The 13,585-nt window shown below is 43.1% G+C and overlaps 1 protein-coding gene across 2 annotated transcripts; it reads right to left on the minus strand.

Annotated features, from left to right (window-relative positions):
* Positions 1–389: 389 nt before the first annotated feature.
* ZSCAN29 (zinc finger and SCAN domain containing 29) lies at positions 390–13,473 on the minus strand. Of its 2 annotated transcripts, none has more exons than XM_021009181.2 (6): positions 13,389–13,473; positions 11,941–12,373; positions 11,298–11,502; positions 8,149–8,853; positions 5,279–5,779; positions 390–3,634 (listed from the first exon to the last, which is right to left on the minus strand). In XM_021009181.2, exons 2-6 carry the CDS (start codon positions 12,256–12,258, stop codon positions 2,763–2,765), a joined length of 2,601 nt encoding a protein of 866 aa, XP_020864840.1. In that variant the 5' UTR covers positions 12,259–12,373; positions 13,389–13,473; the 3' UTR covers positions 390–2,762. The 2 variants fall into 2 exon arrangements, with proteins under 2 accessions (XP_020864840.1, XP_020864837.1); XM_021009178.2 differs by lacking the exon at positions 13,389–13,473 and adding an exon at positions 12,921–13,382.
* Positions 13,474–13,585: the final 112 nt, after the last annotated feature.

Raw genomic sequence — 13,585 nt, forward strand, 5'->3', positions numbered from 1 at the left:
TTGAGAGGGGGCTGAGAGTAGTCTGAGATTTATCCCCATCCAAGCAAGGCATTTTTACTTTTGCCCTGTTGCTTTTGTTTATTTTTGCCAATTGCAGATAGCATTACTACTCCTTGATTCTGAGATAATGTGTCTGACTCTCACAATTATCCTAAGTCCTTGGATCAAAAATACAGAGATAGATACCAAACCTAGCAGGCTCATAATAGAATAATTTTTCTCAATTTACAGTAATCCCACTGACAAACCTATAGCCACATTTCTCCCAAGGACATAAGGATTCAATAGATGGGAGTAAACTAATGACTCCAGGGGAGCCACAAACGCAAGGAATGACAATATAATCAAATATTTTTCTAGCACTTCCTGTTTGAAGAACTGCAAGCATGTTATGGACATCATCTCATTTATTCACATGGCATCCCTGAGAGGCAGCTTAAGGTGTAAACATTATGTTTTACAGATAGGGGAAATGAGGCAGTTTGACTTAACACATAAGACAGTAGAGACTAAAATTCACGTCTTCTAAATACCCCATTCCCGTGATCTTTCCACCAGACTACACATGAATATGCTAAAGACAGTAAACTTAAAATATTATTGATCACACACTCTACACCATCACAGAGCTTGGCTTTAAGGCAGTTTTAGACTGGTTTTCTTATACCTTTTACTGCTTATTCAACATCTGGGAGGGAGGGGTAGCACTCTGATTCCTAATAAAAGTGTTTTCTGGTATTGTAGTATTCCTCCTCCATCAGAACCTTCTAAATCACATAACATCTTCATCTACCAACTCTACAATAGTCTACCTCACCTGCTAGCCAATTTTCTGACTCCAACTATGGGCCAATTAATTGAACGTATTATCTTAATACCAAGTGTGAGAAGACAGCTACTCATCTTTTCAATAAACACTCTCCACCACCCTCAGCCTCCTATAATATCTAATTTCCTTCTTAACTAATATTGGTCAGGTATCCTCTCCTACCCACTAAGGTATCTTAGAATCAACTCTATCTCCTGATTTCTTAGCTTCCCAAATAAGATCATTCTTACTCTACACTGGAAGCTGTCCTATATCCCCAGGGATATGCCAGATCTTCAATTATTGCACCTCTGGTTTCTTTGCCTCTGGCACACCTTCAAGTGTGATTTAAGGTCATTTCTTTTCTTCTACTACAGAGTTTTAAAAGCCCTTCAATGGTGTCAAATTCACTATACTCTTGTTCTAAGTACCCCCTGACACTGAATCGTCTCTTACCTCCCTACAGCCCAACCAATTTCCTTTACTCTAGCCACATCAAACACACTGCTTCCTAGTTTTTAAACCTTTTCCACTCACAAAACTCTACCTTTTTATGGGCTGCTTCCACTTTGAGAATTTCATCCCTCTCCTATTCCCTTCAAAAGACTGTTAACTTACTAAATGGAATCGGTACTTCCCAGCACCTTTCCTGAACTTGTAAATACTTAACTTTCTAGTTTTATGTCCTAAATGGTTTACTATCTGTCATGTACTACATATATGCATTTGATGATTATCTGATGTCTGTGTCAAAGTTACCTACTTTTAGACTGTAGGATCCCAGAGGATAAGGCCCAAATCTGTCTACCTCATTTTATATCTGGCCGACAACAGTATTATGCTCACTTGGGCAGTTAATACTATTTGATAAGCAGCAGTAAACAGACTTATTCTTAAGTGTTCTATGTCCCATGTATATTTTTTTAAAATACTGAATGCAGATTGGCAACCCTACCAACCTGGTAAAGATAATTTATCTTTAATCAGGCCATTGGCACTGGCGGACTCTGTTCCCAGTAAATACTAACACAGTAAATGTCTTCTGCTTATTAGTCAAGAAGTATTTAGCATCCACAGGGTGCTGTACTAGTTGAACTGAATACCAAGGATTTGAAAAATTCCTACTAATGCCCCATCCTACCCACCCTCTCTCTGCTCAGCTGGCTTGCTCTTTGGGGCTGCAGGGGATAGTTGAAATACAGATGAGATGGGACAGAAGGGAAGTAAGAAAACTAGATACTGTAAGTACAAGAATTCTTTCTACTCACAACCATCTGAGGGTTGAAGGAAACTAAAAGAATAACCATCCAGGGCTGACACTTCAAATTTACACAGTTTGTAACAGCTTCCCCATAAACAACACCTACATTCTTAACAAGACAATTCATAAGACATGACCAAGAGGGACACTAAACTCATCTTCATTAAGGGTAAAGGAGAGGGGGGACTAAAATTCAATCACATCATTCTGAGTACTGGTTTACATGAACAAGAGTCATTCCATTCCTTTCGGTATTTCCCTTGTTCTCTGGGGGGAAAAAAACCTGGATTCATGAGATTAAATCCATAGTATCTTTCCCCTGTGATGCTAAAATGTTTCCAGTCAAAGATGTAGTAAAATGATGTGATGCTCAGTGACAGGGATAACTTTAACTCACAGGATCTTCTCCTTTTCTTGAAGGAATGACATAGGCACTGAGAGGGGGCAAGGAACTTTGTCTAGTCAGAAGCAGAGCTAGGATGATATCTAGGTCTGACCTTCATTCCTTAGATCTTATTGCCTTGGCATTGTGGCTTTAGACTACACTCAGAAGACTATGGTAAGGAGCACCATAATGGGGTAAATCCTAAAGGTAATTTCCTAAGCCAGGTGGGCATTGAAGATGGGATCTCTGTTAGAAGATGCTTTCCCAAATAATACATTTATAAAGCCTCTCTGCAGATTCTTAGGTTTTTACTTAGGTTCCTTCTGTGATAGAAGCTTTTCTCTCGTGTGGATTTCTCGGTGTTTATTAAGGGCTGAACTTTTGCTGAAACATTTTCCACATTCGTGACATCCATAGGGCTTTTCTCCTGTGTGGGTTCTGTGATGTGCCCGTAAGTCAGAGCTTTTACTGAAGCTTTTCCCACAATCAGGACACACGTGGGGTCTTTCACCTGTGTGGATTCGCCTGTGTGCACTAAAGTGAGAGCTATTATTGAAGCTTTTCCCACACTCTTCACATTGATAAGGTTTTTCTCCAGTGTGGGTTCTCTGATGTATGATAAGGCTTGAACTCTGATTGAATCGTTTTCCACACTCACCACACTGATAGGGTTTCTCTCCTGTGTGAATTCTCCTATGAGTGATGAAGTTTGAACTGTCACGGAAACTTTTCCCACAGTCAAGACACTTGTACGGCTTTTCACCAGTGTGTATCCTCCGATGTCTAATGAGGCGGGCACTTCGACTGAAACTTTTCCCACAGTCTCCACATTTATATGGATTCTCTATCTGATGGGGTATCTGATGCATGAAAAGGTGTGAATTTGGACCAAAGCTTTTTCCATATCTAAGATATTTATAGGGTCTCTCTCCCAAGTAAGGTTTTTGATGACTTAGGATTTTTCCTAAGCCCTTTTCTGGAGGGGTCAGTTTTCCTCTTTTTTCCACTGGGGACTTTGCCCATTGCCTTCCTGTCCTGCAATCACTGTCATCATCTTTTCCCTGATTAAAACGATGGGGAATTTTCCTTTCAGACCTTGCAAGTAATGTCCTGTGCAGTTCTACTTCCTCAGAAATATCCCGTTTAGTGTTCTGCTTGTTCTCAAATCCAGCCTCAAAACCTGAAAGAATGAATAGAAATTCCAGAAGTCATCCATTCCCTCAGTTCTTCATGTCAGAGTATAAGAAAACCAGGGAGAAGCAAAATTAAAAATTAAATTAACAAAATTAATTTAGGAGCTGATATCTCCCAAGTGAATTTCAACTCACATAGGAATTAGAATTGTTATTTCTCTTTCAGAGAAACTCTTATTGGCTTCTCACTGTACTATTGTGCAGGGGTGGGGTGGGGGGAGTATTCTAAAAACTTGAGATGTCTAACTTTTTTTACTGTAGAGGTAATCTCACTGGGTTTGGGAATAGCAGTAACTGTTGGGGAAATGTCAATTGTTGCCAGAAACAAACAGCCTCCCTGATTCTGACTTTGCTTAGTATCAAACCTTTCACCGAAGCTCAAAATCTGATGATCACAAATCCCCAAACCTTCTCTTTGCCCAGGTACAATCTTCCTGTGTCCAGAAAGAGGTACATGGGCTCCTTTCCCTTAAAGTGGTGACTAATGACGTGCTAGGAACAAGGAGGGGATAGCAGAATACTCAGAAATTCATGTATTCTAATTCAACTTAAACAACTTGATTAAGTACCTACTATATGCAATGAACTAGAGATACATTAAAAAGGCACCATAATCTCTGTCCTCAGGAGCCTGTAATCTAATAAAGGGCATTCTAAGAGTGAAACTTAAAAAAAAAAAACCTCACACAAGTGTTTAAAAATCGCCCAGGTGTTCTGCTAATCAGTTTTTTAGAATACATCAAAGCAGGAGAAAGATTAGTAGCCAGAATGTTTTAGGTTCACACTATTCTGGAAACCCTACTCAGTTCTTAGTCCTGTGCATAGACAGAATGTACAAAACTATTCAGGCATCTTTTGCAGAACATCCCAACGTCTAGACTTCTTGAAGTTTTGCAGCTGGAATGTTCCAGCCTGGGATCCTTAACTAATAAAGGTTTGTCTAGTTCTGACAAGAGTAATGGTCTGTGCTAAGCTTAAGCATAACCTAGCCTTTATTTTTCTGATTTCCCCAATCATGGGGGAGGTTCCAGAAGCTATATGTAAATACTATGCTTGGAGAGAATCTCCCCAAATCTCCTCTTTAGATGAGAAGGTGAGTGCAAGGCAGGGAAGGACAGCAGGCTTTCAGTAAGTAAATGAGACTGACAGCATAGGAAACTGAGTCAAGCTGATGGAAGAAAACAACACACTTAGATGACAATGAACTTTAAAAATCATCTTTATGCCAGGACATACACCTGAAATGAACAAATATGCTGTCTACAATGAGCTATTAGAGACTCCTTTCATTGCCTTGCTGCCAGCCAGCCCATATGGAGGTGGTGACAGATTAAAAAACTACTATTTCCCCAGCCTTTGTGGCTTGAATTCCCCAAGATGATGCTGTCTTTGGAGTAAATAGAATGCACTAGGGAATAATATTTACTACTGCCCTGAAGCTCTGTGAGTTAGGAAGGGCTTTTTGATTTTAAAAGATTAGAACCTAAGGTAAGAGCGAAGGTGTTCACAAACTCAGTCAGAAGAGCTGGGAGTAGAGCCCAAGTCTCTTGGGACCTAGCTTTGTGCCTTTTCACCTACATCATAATTGTCCTTTCTGTACATCCAGGCCCCAAGAATAAAGTTTGTCTTACCCCTTGGACTTTGAAACAGGACTGGAGCGCCAGGGCTCCTAGAACTCCGAGGTGCCTCCTCAGCGCTCCCTTCCTCACCCTCAGAGTCTTCTGCTGTGGCTGAGGCCTCCTCAGCTGCCTCTCCCTGCTGCCATCCCTCCTGGTCTTGCTCTTCTGTTTCACCATCACTGGCCCCCAAGACAGGGCAAGGTGCTGCTTCCTCCTCCAGATCACCATTCGGTGGGACAGCAACCCGAGCACTCACCAAGGCATCCATCTCCTCAAAGAAGGGGCAGGTCTCAGGGGCATGGCCACTTTTGACTTTCCGATAGCTGGTTTGGAGGCTTTTAAACTTAGTCCGACACTGTTCCGGTGTCCTTAGGAAACCATGTTCCCATAACCGCTCGGCCACTGCCCCATATAATTGGCTATTACGATGACAGTTCCGGAGGGCTTCGTAAAACTGAGTCTCACTGAGAATTGCAAGGTAAGTCTTGGTCTCTTCATAGCCCCAGTGTACACCTGCCACCCAGAGAGAAAGTTCAGTGTTCTAAGACACTTAGCTTTGCTGCCTCAGTTTCCCAATTCTACCATTTGCTTCCTTAGGAAAATCATCTGGAATTGGACTTTAAATGAGTAACTTAAAAAGTTTTTTTTTTAATAAAATTTTTTTTTAAAATAATTTTTTTTTTCCTTTTAAGTTACAAAATCTGATAAATCAGGTTATCTCATTCCCCCACTAAGGCTGAATTTGATAGTAATTCAATAGAAATTGTTCTTTTAGTTTGCTTGTCTGTAATAAGAGAGGGCTTTCCTATCTGACCCCTTGACCAACTCTTCTGTACATGGCACAGTCATAGATAATTGTATTACCCTAGATTCTTCTGACAATCTGTCTTGGGAATCTGATTTAAATACAAAGTGACCAACTGATTAGGGGCAGACTCAAATTTGATTCCTGTTATCATGGTGGGCCTCTATGCACTACTCTAAACCTCATCCTCTTTTCTACTACCCTCATCATTATCTCTAGTTTTCATATTTCCAAAGGAGGGCTCAGATCACTAAAATACTGCTTCTACCAACACTTCAAGGTACAGGACCATTTTGCCTTTAAATCCCAGCACTGGAGCCCTTCAAATAACTACCACTCTGGAACACTAAACCATTTGGTATGTGCCTAACCCAATGGGGACTTAGCATGATCCCTGACACATTACAACCTTGCCCCTTCTCCTTAGGAACACTTTATTCACAGGAATCTGCTAAGGAAAACAGATCCTATGAGTAAGATTCTTTTTTTTTGGTTAGTGATTTGCTTAGACTGCAGATTCAACTTCTAAGGTGCCAGGGCAGACAGGAAGACATGAGGATATTGATACTATTTGTTTTCTGAGGGCTTCCAGGGTGGAGGTGGAAACATAAAGACTCTTCCTCCAGATGAGAACAAAATTAGAGAAGCCTAATCACTCTACTTCCTCCTTGCCAAACTTCTCAAGAGTCAATAGCATTATGGGGTGGAATCGAAGGGCTGATGGCAGATGAGAAGGAATCTTAACTAAGGAGGGAAAGAAAAATCTACCCATTGCTAATTCAGACCTCCATACATGGAATAATGTGAATTTTGAACTACAGTGGCCCCTCTTCCATTTGCTGGTAAAAACAGAAAGGAAACAGAACAGAGTTGGGGGAATAGTAGAAAAGGAAAGGAGAAAAAGTTAAAATCAGTAAAAATAGGGGAGAAAGGGTAAAAAGAGAATGATGGAGTTGAGGGGTAGGGAGAACCAAAAAAGAAAGTTCTAAAGGATGAGAGGGTTTAAGGCAAAGAACATATCACAATCATGGAAATTTACAGATGGAAGAAGCCTCAACAATCATTTATGCTACAGTGGATAGACCACTGAACTTAAGAGTCAGGAAGATCCAAGTTCAAATCCTGTTTCAGACACCTAGCTGTGTGACCCTGGGCATGTCACTTAACCTCTGCCTTAATTTCCTCATCTATAAATTGGAATAATGATAATAGCATCTACCTCCCAGAGCTGTGAGGATAAAATGATATATTTGTGATAGCATTTTGCAAATCTTAAAATGTTATATAAATGCTAGCTATTACTTTAATTGAATAAACCAATGACAGGAAAGGCTAAGTCACCTGCCTAAAGTTGCCTACCTAGTTGTGACAGCTCCTAACTTCTAATCCATTAGTATCCACAGCTTTTTCCATTACACCATTCTATTACAAACAAGTATAATATAGCAGAGGAAAACAATGTAATGACAAGGGAGTGGGGGCAGTTGTAGAGAAAAAGAAAAACTTAAAAGAAATATAGGAGCAATACATATAGAAATGCTATAACACTGGATCAAGGCCTAGCCTTGGAGGCAGAAAAGTTTGCCTGCCTCTGAGTCATATGGGCTGCGTGACCCCGGACAAGTCACTTAAACTCTCGTTGCTCCCAGGAAACTAAGCAGCAAACCAGCTGATGGGCACTGGCGGAATTTCCTAATGGGAGTTCTCTATATCAATGAAATCAAAGGTTTGTGTTCCCTCCCTCCCCCCCCGGGGGGGAAAAAAAGAATGAAACAGAAGAGGAAAGGTCATTTTGGTAGTCATAATCCTAGTAACTCAAGGTTATAAGGATATTCATTTACTACATTACTTTGAACCACTGTTCTTTCACCCGAAAAAAAACTCAGAAAAGCTCAGTATATTTTTTCATCAATCCTCCCATAGAGAGTGAAACAGACACAAAACAGCGAAATAACTGCTGGTCACAGTAAAAAGCAAGGAACTGATTTCACATAACCTAACTTCTAGCATAGTCCTATTTCCTATAGAAATTGCCTTAATTTCAATACCAGGACCCCAAGAAGAAGGAGAATCTTACCACTTGGGCTTCGGAACAGGACTGGAGCATTGGGGCTCCCAGGCTCCTGGGGGGCTGTTTCAATACCCATTTCATCACCATCGGAATCTTCAGCTGCAGCCTCTTCTGCTGCTGCCTCTTGCTGCCAGCCGCCCTGCTGTTGCTCTTCCGTTTCAGCATCACTGGCCCCCAGGCTGGGGCGAGGTGCTGTCTCCTTCTCCAGGCCATTGTTGGGTAGAGCAATGACTTGGGCACTCATCAAGGCTTCCATCTCTTCAAAGAAGGGACAGGTCTCTGGTGGATGGCCACTCTTGACTTTACGGTAACTTTTCTGGAGGCCTTTAAATTTGGTCCGACATTGTTCAAGTGTCCGGAGAAAGCCATATCCCCGAAGTCGCTCTGCCACAGCTCCATACACTTGGCTATTACGGTGGCAGTTCCGGAGGGCTTCATAAAACTCAGTCTGACTTAAAATTGCAAGTAGAGTCCTGGTTTCTTCATACCCCCAGTGCACACCAGCTACCTTTTCATCCTCAAAGCCCCACTGCTCCTGGTCTCCCCAGTTTTTTCTTTCCTTCTTTGATGGCATAAAATCAGAGTGTGTTCGTTTGTCACCTGTGTGACTGCCTCTTGAGATTTCCCTCTCCTTGGAGCCCAGAAGATCTGAGACCCATGGTTCTCCTCGTTCCATCCCAGAAACCATACCAGATTTGAGAAAAGGAAATCCTGCTCATAGGGAAGTAAACAAAGGATATCATGGTTTGTACTGATGATAGAGAACCCTAGGCTCAACACCACCCTCTTTATCCACTAAGTATAGGGACAGTTATAAGAAAAATATCGAGAGACATCCTGAAAGGGTCCAGTGGAATAGAGAGATTTAAAAGAAATTTAAGGATCCACGGGTGCAGTGAATAGAACTCTGGCCTTGGAGTCAGGAAGACCTGAGTTCAAAACTGGCCTCAGACACTTGACACTTATTAGAGCAAGTCACTTAACCCCGATTGCCTCACTAAAAAGCAAAAAAAAAAAAGAAATTTAAGGGTCTAAAACTTCAAAGAATAGCAAGGATTTTGTTTTGGGGGGACAGAATGACATCAACAGGGATGAAGAGAGGAGAGGCCCTTATTAGCCTTCTGGAGCCCATCCTTACACCTCCTTAACCCTCACACTTACGACCCTTGACCATCTATAGTAGCTCCTATGCACTGATTACCATCCAGCAGTGATAAAAATGGTCACTTCCAGTCTAGTGTGGTTTTTACATCTGGTTAGAAAACTACATTCAGAGTAATTATCATTGGGTTGAAGGGAGTCTACATCAACTGACATTCTTAGGGTCATCTTCAACTTACCCATGTCTTGTCTTTCATTGCTATATCTAGTCAATCTCCAATTTGTGTATTTTGAAATGTCTCTGATATCTGTCCTTTCCTATTTCTACTGTCACTACTTTAGACTAACCAGGAGTGGGGAACCTGTAGCCTCAGAGTCCACATGTGGCCCTTAATAAAAGGATTTGTTATTAAAAAATAAACATTTTTTTAAAAAAGGATTTGTTCTGTGAAGTTTGGATTCAGTCAAAGGACTGCACGTGAGGACCTAGAGGGCCACAGGTGGCCTTGAGGCTGCAGGTTCCCCACCCCTAGTAAGCCATCATCAGCTCACACCTTAATTATAGCAGCAGCCACTTAGCCAGCCTCCCAGACTTCAGGCTCTTCCCTGTTCCATCCATTCTATATGTTGCTGCCAGACTAATCTTCCTTAAACATTGCTTCCGCATCACTCCCTTGTTAAAACCTTCATTGGCTCCTACTGTGGGAAATATCAACTCCTCTGCTTACTTCTCAAAGTCCTCTACATTCTGCAGCCACCCATCAGTCCAACCTATTTTTACCTATTTTTCACCTATTCAAAATTCCTTCTCCAGTCAAAACAATCTGATCTCCTTCCTGTCCCGGGAACACAGTATGATCCTTTCTGCCTCTATTTCTTCTCTCTTATTGTTCCTCTCACCTGAAATGTCTTCTGTTTTACCTCTCTGCCTAGTATTAACTATCCTTAAAGCTCCACCTCCTCCATGAAAGGTTTTTCTATCTTTTCTACCCTATCTTCCTTCTAGCACCTTCTATTCGTTTTGTATGGTTTGCCACTGTTTCATATAACCAATCTTTGTTTTTCAACTAGACCACAAGCTCCTTGAGGGCAAGTACCCTTTGTATTTCCACAGTGCCTCACCCAACACAAAAGCCCATAGCAAATGGCCAAATTATTCATTTTTAATTCTGTAATACTACTACAAGTAAACCAAAATGCTACTTCATATTTTCATACATGTCTGAAATGACTAAGGAACATCAGCTTTAAGCCTACAGATGACACCAAGTTCGTTGTGGCTAGCAAACAACTGCCAGCAACCTGTCAGAAAGAATGAGATGCTGAACTAGCCTTAAGCTGCAGAGGTGATTAAAAATAAACAAGACATAGTTCAATAGAGTACAAGGAGGAAAAACAAGTTATACAAATTCAAAGGTAAGGAATGACCAGCTAGGCACAAGGGCCACAACACAAAAACTGAAGCAGCATCAAAGTTTACCAGGTGATATAAATTCTTACATAAGCACAACAATGGGAGTTATATAGGGGAATGGATACAACATATAAGAACTTTAGGACCTTCTGCCAAACCTGTATTTGTCAGACTCTCAGTAAAGCATGTTCAGTTTGGGGCTTCACAAACTAAGATGTAGAAAACTTGAACCAGTTCCAGAGAAAAGCACCAAAAATAAAGATTCAGGGAAATGGAAACCTTGAGGAAAATTTCAACTTAAGAAGGGAAAAGTCTAAAAGGGACATGTCTGAAAAACATAAAATGATTATTATATTGATAACAGTACTAATACCATTTTTACATAGATGAAGCAAAAGAAAATAAGTTGCTAAATTCTGAAAAAAAAACCCTTGGAAACACGGTAATTTATAAAAGAATATAAGATCACTCAGGTGGGTTGTGTAGAAATTCAAGGAGGCAGAAGGGCGAACTTCTGGTGGTCCCTAACAGCTATTTAATTCTGAAATTTCCCAAAGTCTCTCTGAGAGCCCCTCACCCATTCACTTCAGCTCTCCTAAGGTGTCTTCCTCTTTTCCCTAAATGAACCTGTATTTCTTACCAGTCCTTTGAAGAGGTCTGAGCTTTTCTTTTAGGTTAAATTGTTCCTGTGGTCCTAGTTCTGGGCAACCTGCCCATTCTTTCTTGGACACAACCTTGGGCTGGGACTCCCCTGCTTCCTGCTGGGCACTTAATAACTCCAGAGGTGATCTCAGAGGTGCCATCTTCTCTGGTCGAACTTCCTGTCCTTTCACAGCGACAGTGACCTAAAAAGAACACCCATTAATTCTCAATCAAAAGCTAGAATAGGATGGGTTTCCAAAGATAAATAAGTAAAAGGAGATCCATCCTACAGGGGCATGATTAGAGAATAAGGGAAGGAACCACACATATTCTATTCCCCAGGCAGCAAAGAGCTTCAGAAAGGAAAGATCAAGATCCTAAACTTAATAATGGAGTTCAAAACAACACTTTCCTTTTATTCATGGCACAAGAAACTGCTGAAACATTCTGGCATAGTAGATTAAGGATTAGTCAAAGGAGCACTCCAGTCTACTTCTCAAGGAAACATGACTTGTCTATATGGCTAGAAATAATAGGCATCACACACAGAGATAAATGACCTTATTTTATCCCCATTTCGACTTTAATTTGGTGCCTCGCCCTGGTTTCTCATTTATGTTTCTTAATTCCCCTCTTCTCACCGGGCACTCTGGTCTTTTGGGTTCTCTCTCCAAATCTTCCACCAGGGTTACAGCTTCCTCTCCACTCTCTGGACAGTGCTCTTGTACCCAGGTCTGAATCTCCCCAGGTAGGACAGTTAGGAATTGCTCCAGTACCAGTATCTCTAGTATTTGCTCCTTGGTTCGAATCTCTGGCCTTAACCATCTACAGCACAGTTCCCAGAGTTGGCTGAAAGCTTCTCGGGGCCCCGCCACCTCCTGGTAATGGAATTTCCTGAAGCGCTGTCGGAAGGTCTCAGAGTTCCCCCCATCCCCTCTCAGAGTGGATTTGGCCATCATTCACAGTAGAAGGCAGATTGACATCAGCTGGAGGTCTGGGAGCCAGGGCTTCTACTTGTCTCCTCTCTACCAGGGGAAATCACTGCACCTGGGTACCTGTGAGAGGAGCTTCTCCCTAGGACAGAGAGAGATAACGGCAATGTCAAAAGGATGCACCCATTCATTCAAAGCCTTCATTAGGGTTAGCCTGCCAATTTACATGCTCTGAATAAACAAGTTGAATTAGGAAGCACTCTCCTGGGGAAAACAATCCGGGATGAAGAGCCAGTGAACAACGCAGCCTGAAAGCTGCATTTCCGGTCTGGCTTGTAGGGTCGTGTGAAGCAAAATAAACTGTACTGTGTCTCCTGTTATTCCCCCCTCCTCCAAGTCCAAGCCCTATTGACTGCACCTCCAATAACTCATGGTGGGTCTGAATCATAATGAATGCCTAGCAGCCAGAGGGAAAAGAGGAGAAGGGGCCATTCCACTGAGGGTAGCAGAAAACCTCTGTCCGAGCTCCAAGCAGCTGGTCCCTTACCGTCCGCCCCCCGCCCCAAATCCGAACCTTTCCCAGAGCCCTCTGCGCCTGCCCCGCCCCCCTCAGTTCCACTTTCACCACCTCCCCAGGTAACAATCAATAAATGAAAATTTTGTCTTTGTTTTCCTCTCATTTCGGTAACCTCGGGGTCCCGGCTCATTGCGGGTACAGCAAGGGGAAGATCAGCCCCGGGAGACGAGTGTTCCAGCTTCTGTCCCTCGCCGGGGCTGGGTGGTCCTTGGGGGTCACCCTGAGCTGGGGGTGACAGAGCTGACGGGGGGACTTCAGAGGGGTGAAGCGCTCCGAGACAGGGGACAGGATCCTGGCGAGGCACCAGGGGTGTCCCGGAGCCTCAGAGAGGGAGGGAGATCGGGGTTCGGGAGAGGAGGGGGCGCCCAGGGTTCGGCCTCTTTGTCTCGGCTCCGTCCGGCCGGGTCACTCTCGGCGTCGTTGTCCCGTCCCTTCCAAACGGTCACTGACTGGGTTGAGGACAGCTCCAGGCACCCGCCTCCCGGTCTGCCTCCAGAATCTAACCGCTCCTCTCCACCCGCGCCTCTTTCTCGCGCTCCCCTCCAGCCCAGTCTGATCCCCGCCTCCCGGCGGGCCTCACCCGCTCCCGCTCCGGCCCCGGCCCCCGCTCTCCAGTCTCCCTGTCCAACTCCCAAACCGGAAGTCCGCGCGGGAGACACCGAGGACTTTAGGGCGCGTGCGCTAAGGCCGCTACTGGACTACGTCTCCCAGAGAGCTCGGTGGACTAGAAACGAACGGGGTCGATTAGACCAAGCTACGCGAACACTTCCGGGATTC

Source organism: Phascolarctos cinereus, unplaced genomic scaffold (genome assembly GCF_003287225.1).
Source record: "Phascolarctos cinereus isolate Bilbo 61053 unplaced genomic scaffold, phaCin_HiC Scaffold_3;HRSCAF=262, whole genome shotgun sequence".
Classification (NCBI taxonomy): Eukaryota; Metazoa; Chordata; class Mammalia; order Diprotodontia; family Phascolarctidae; genus Phascolarctos; species Phascolarctos cinereus.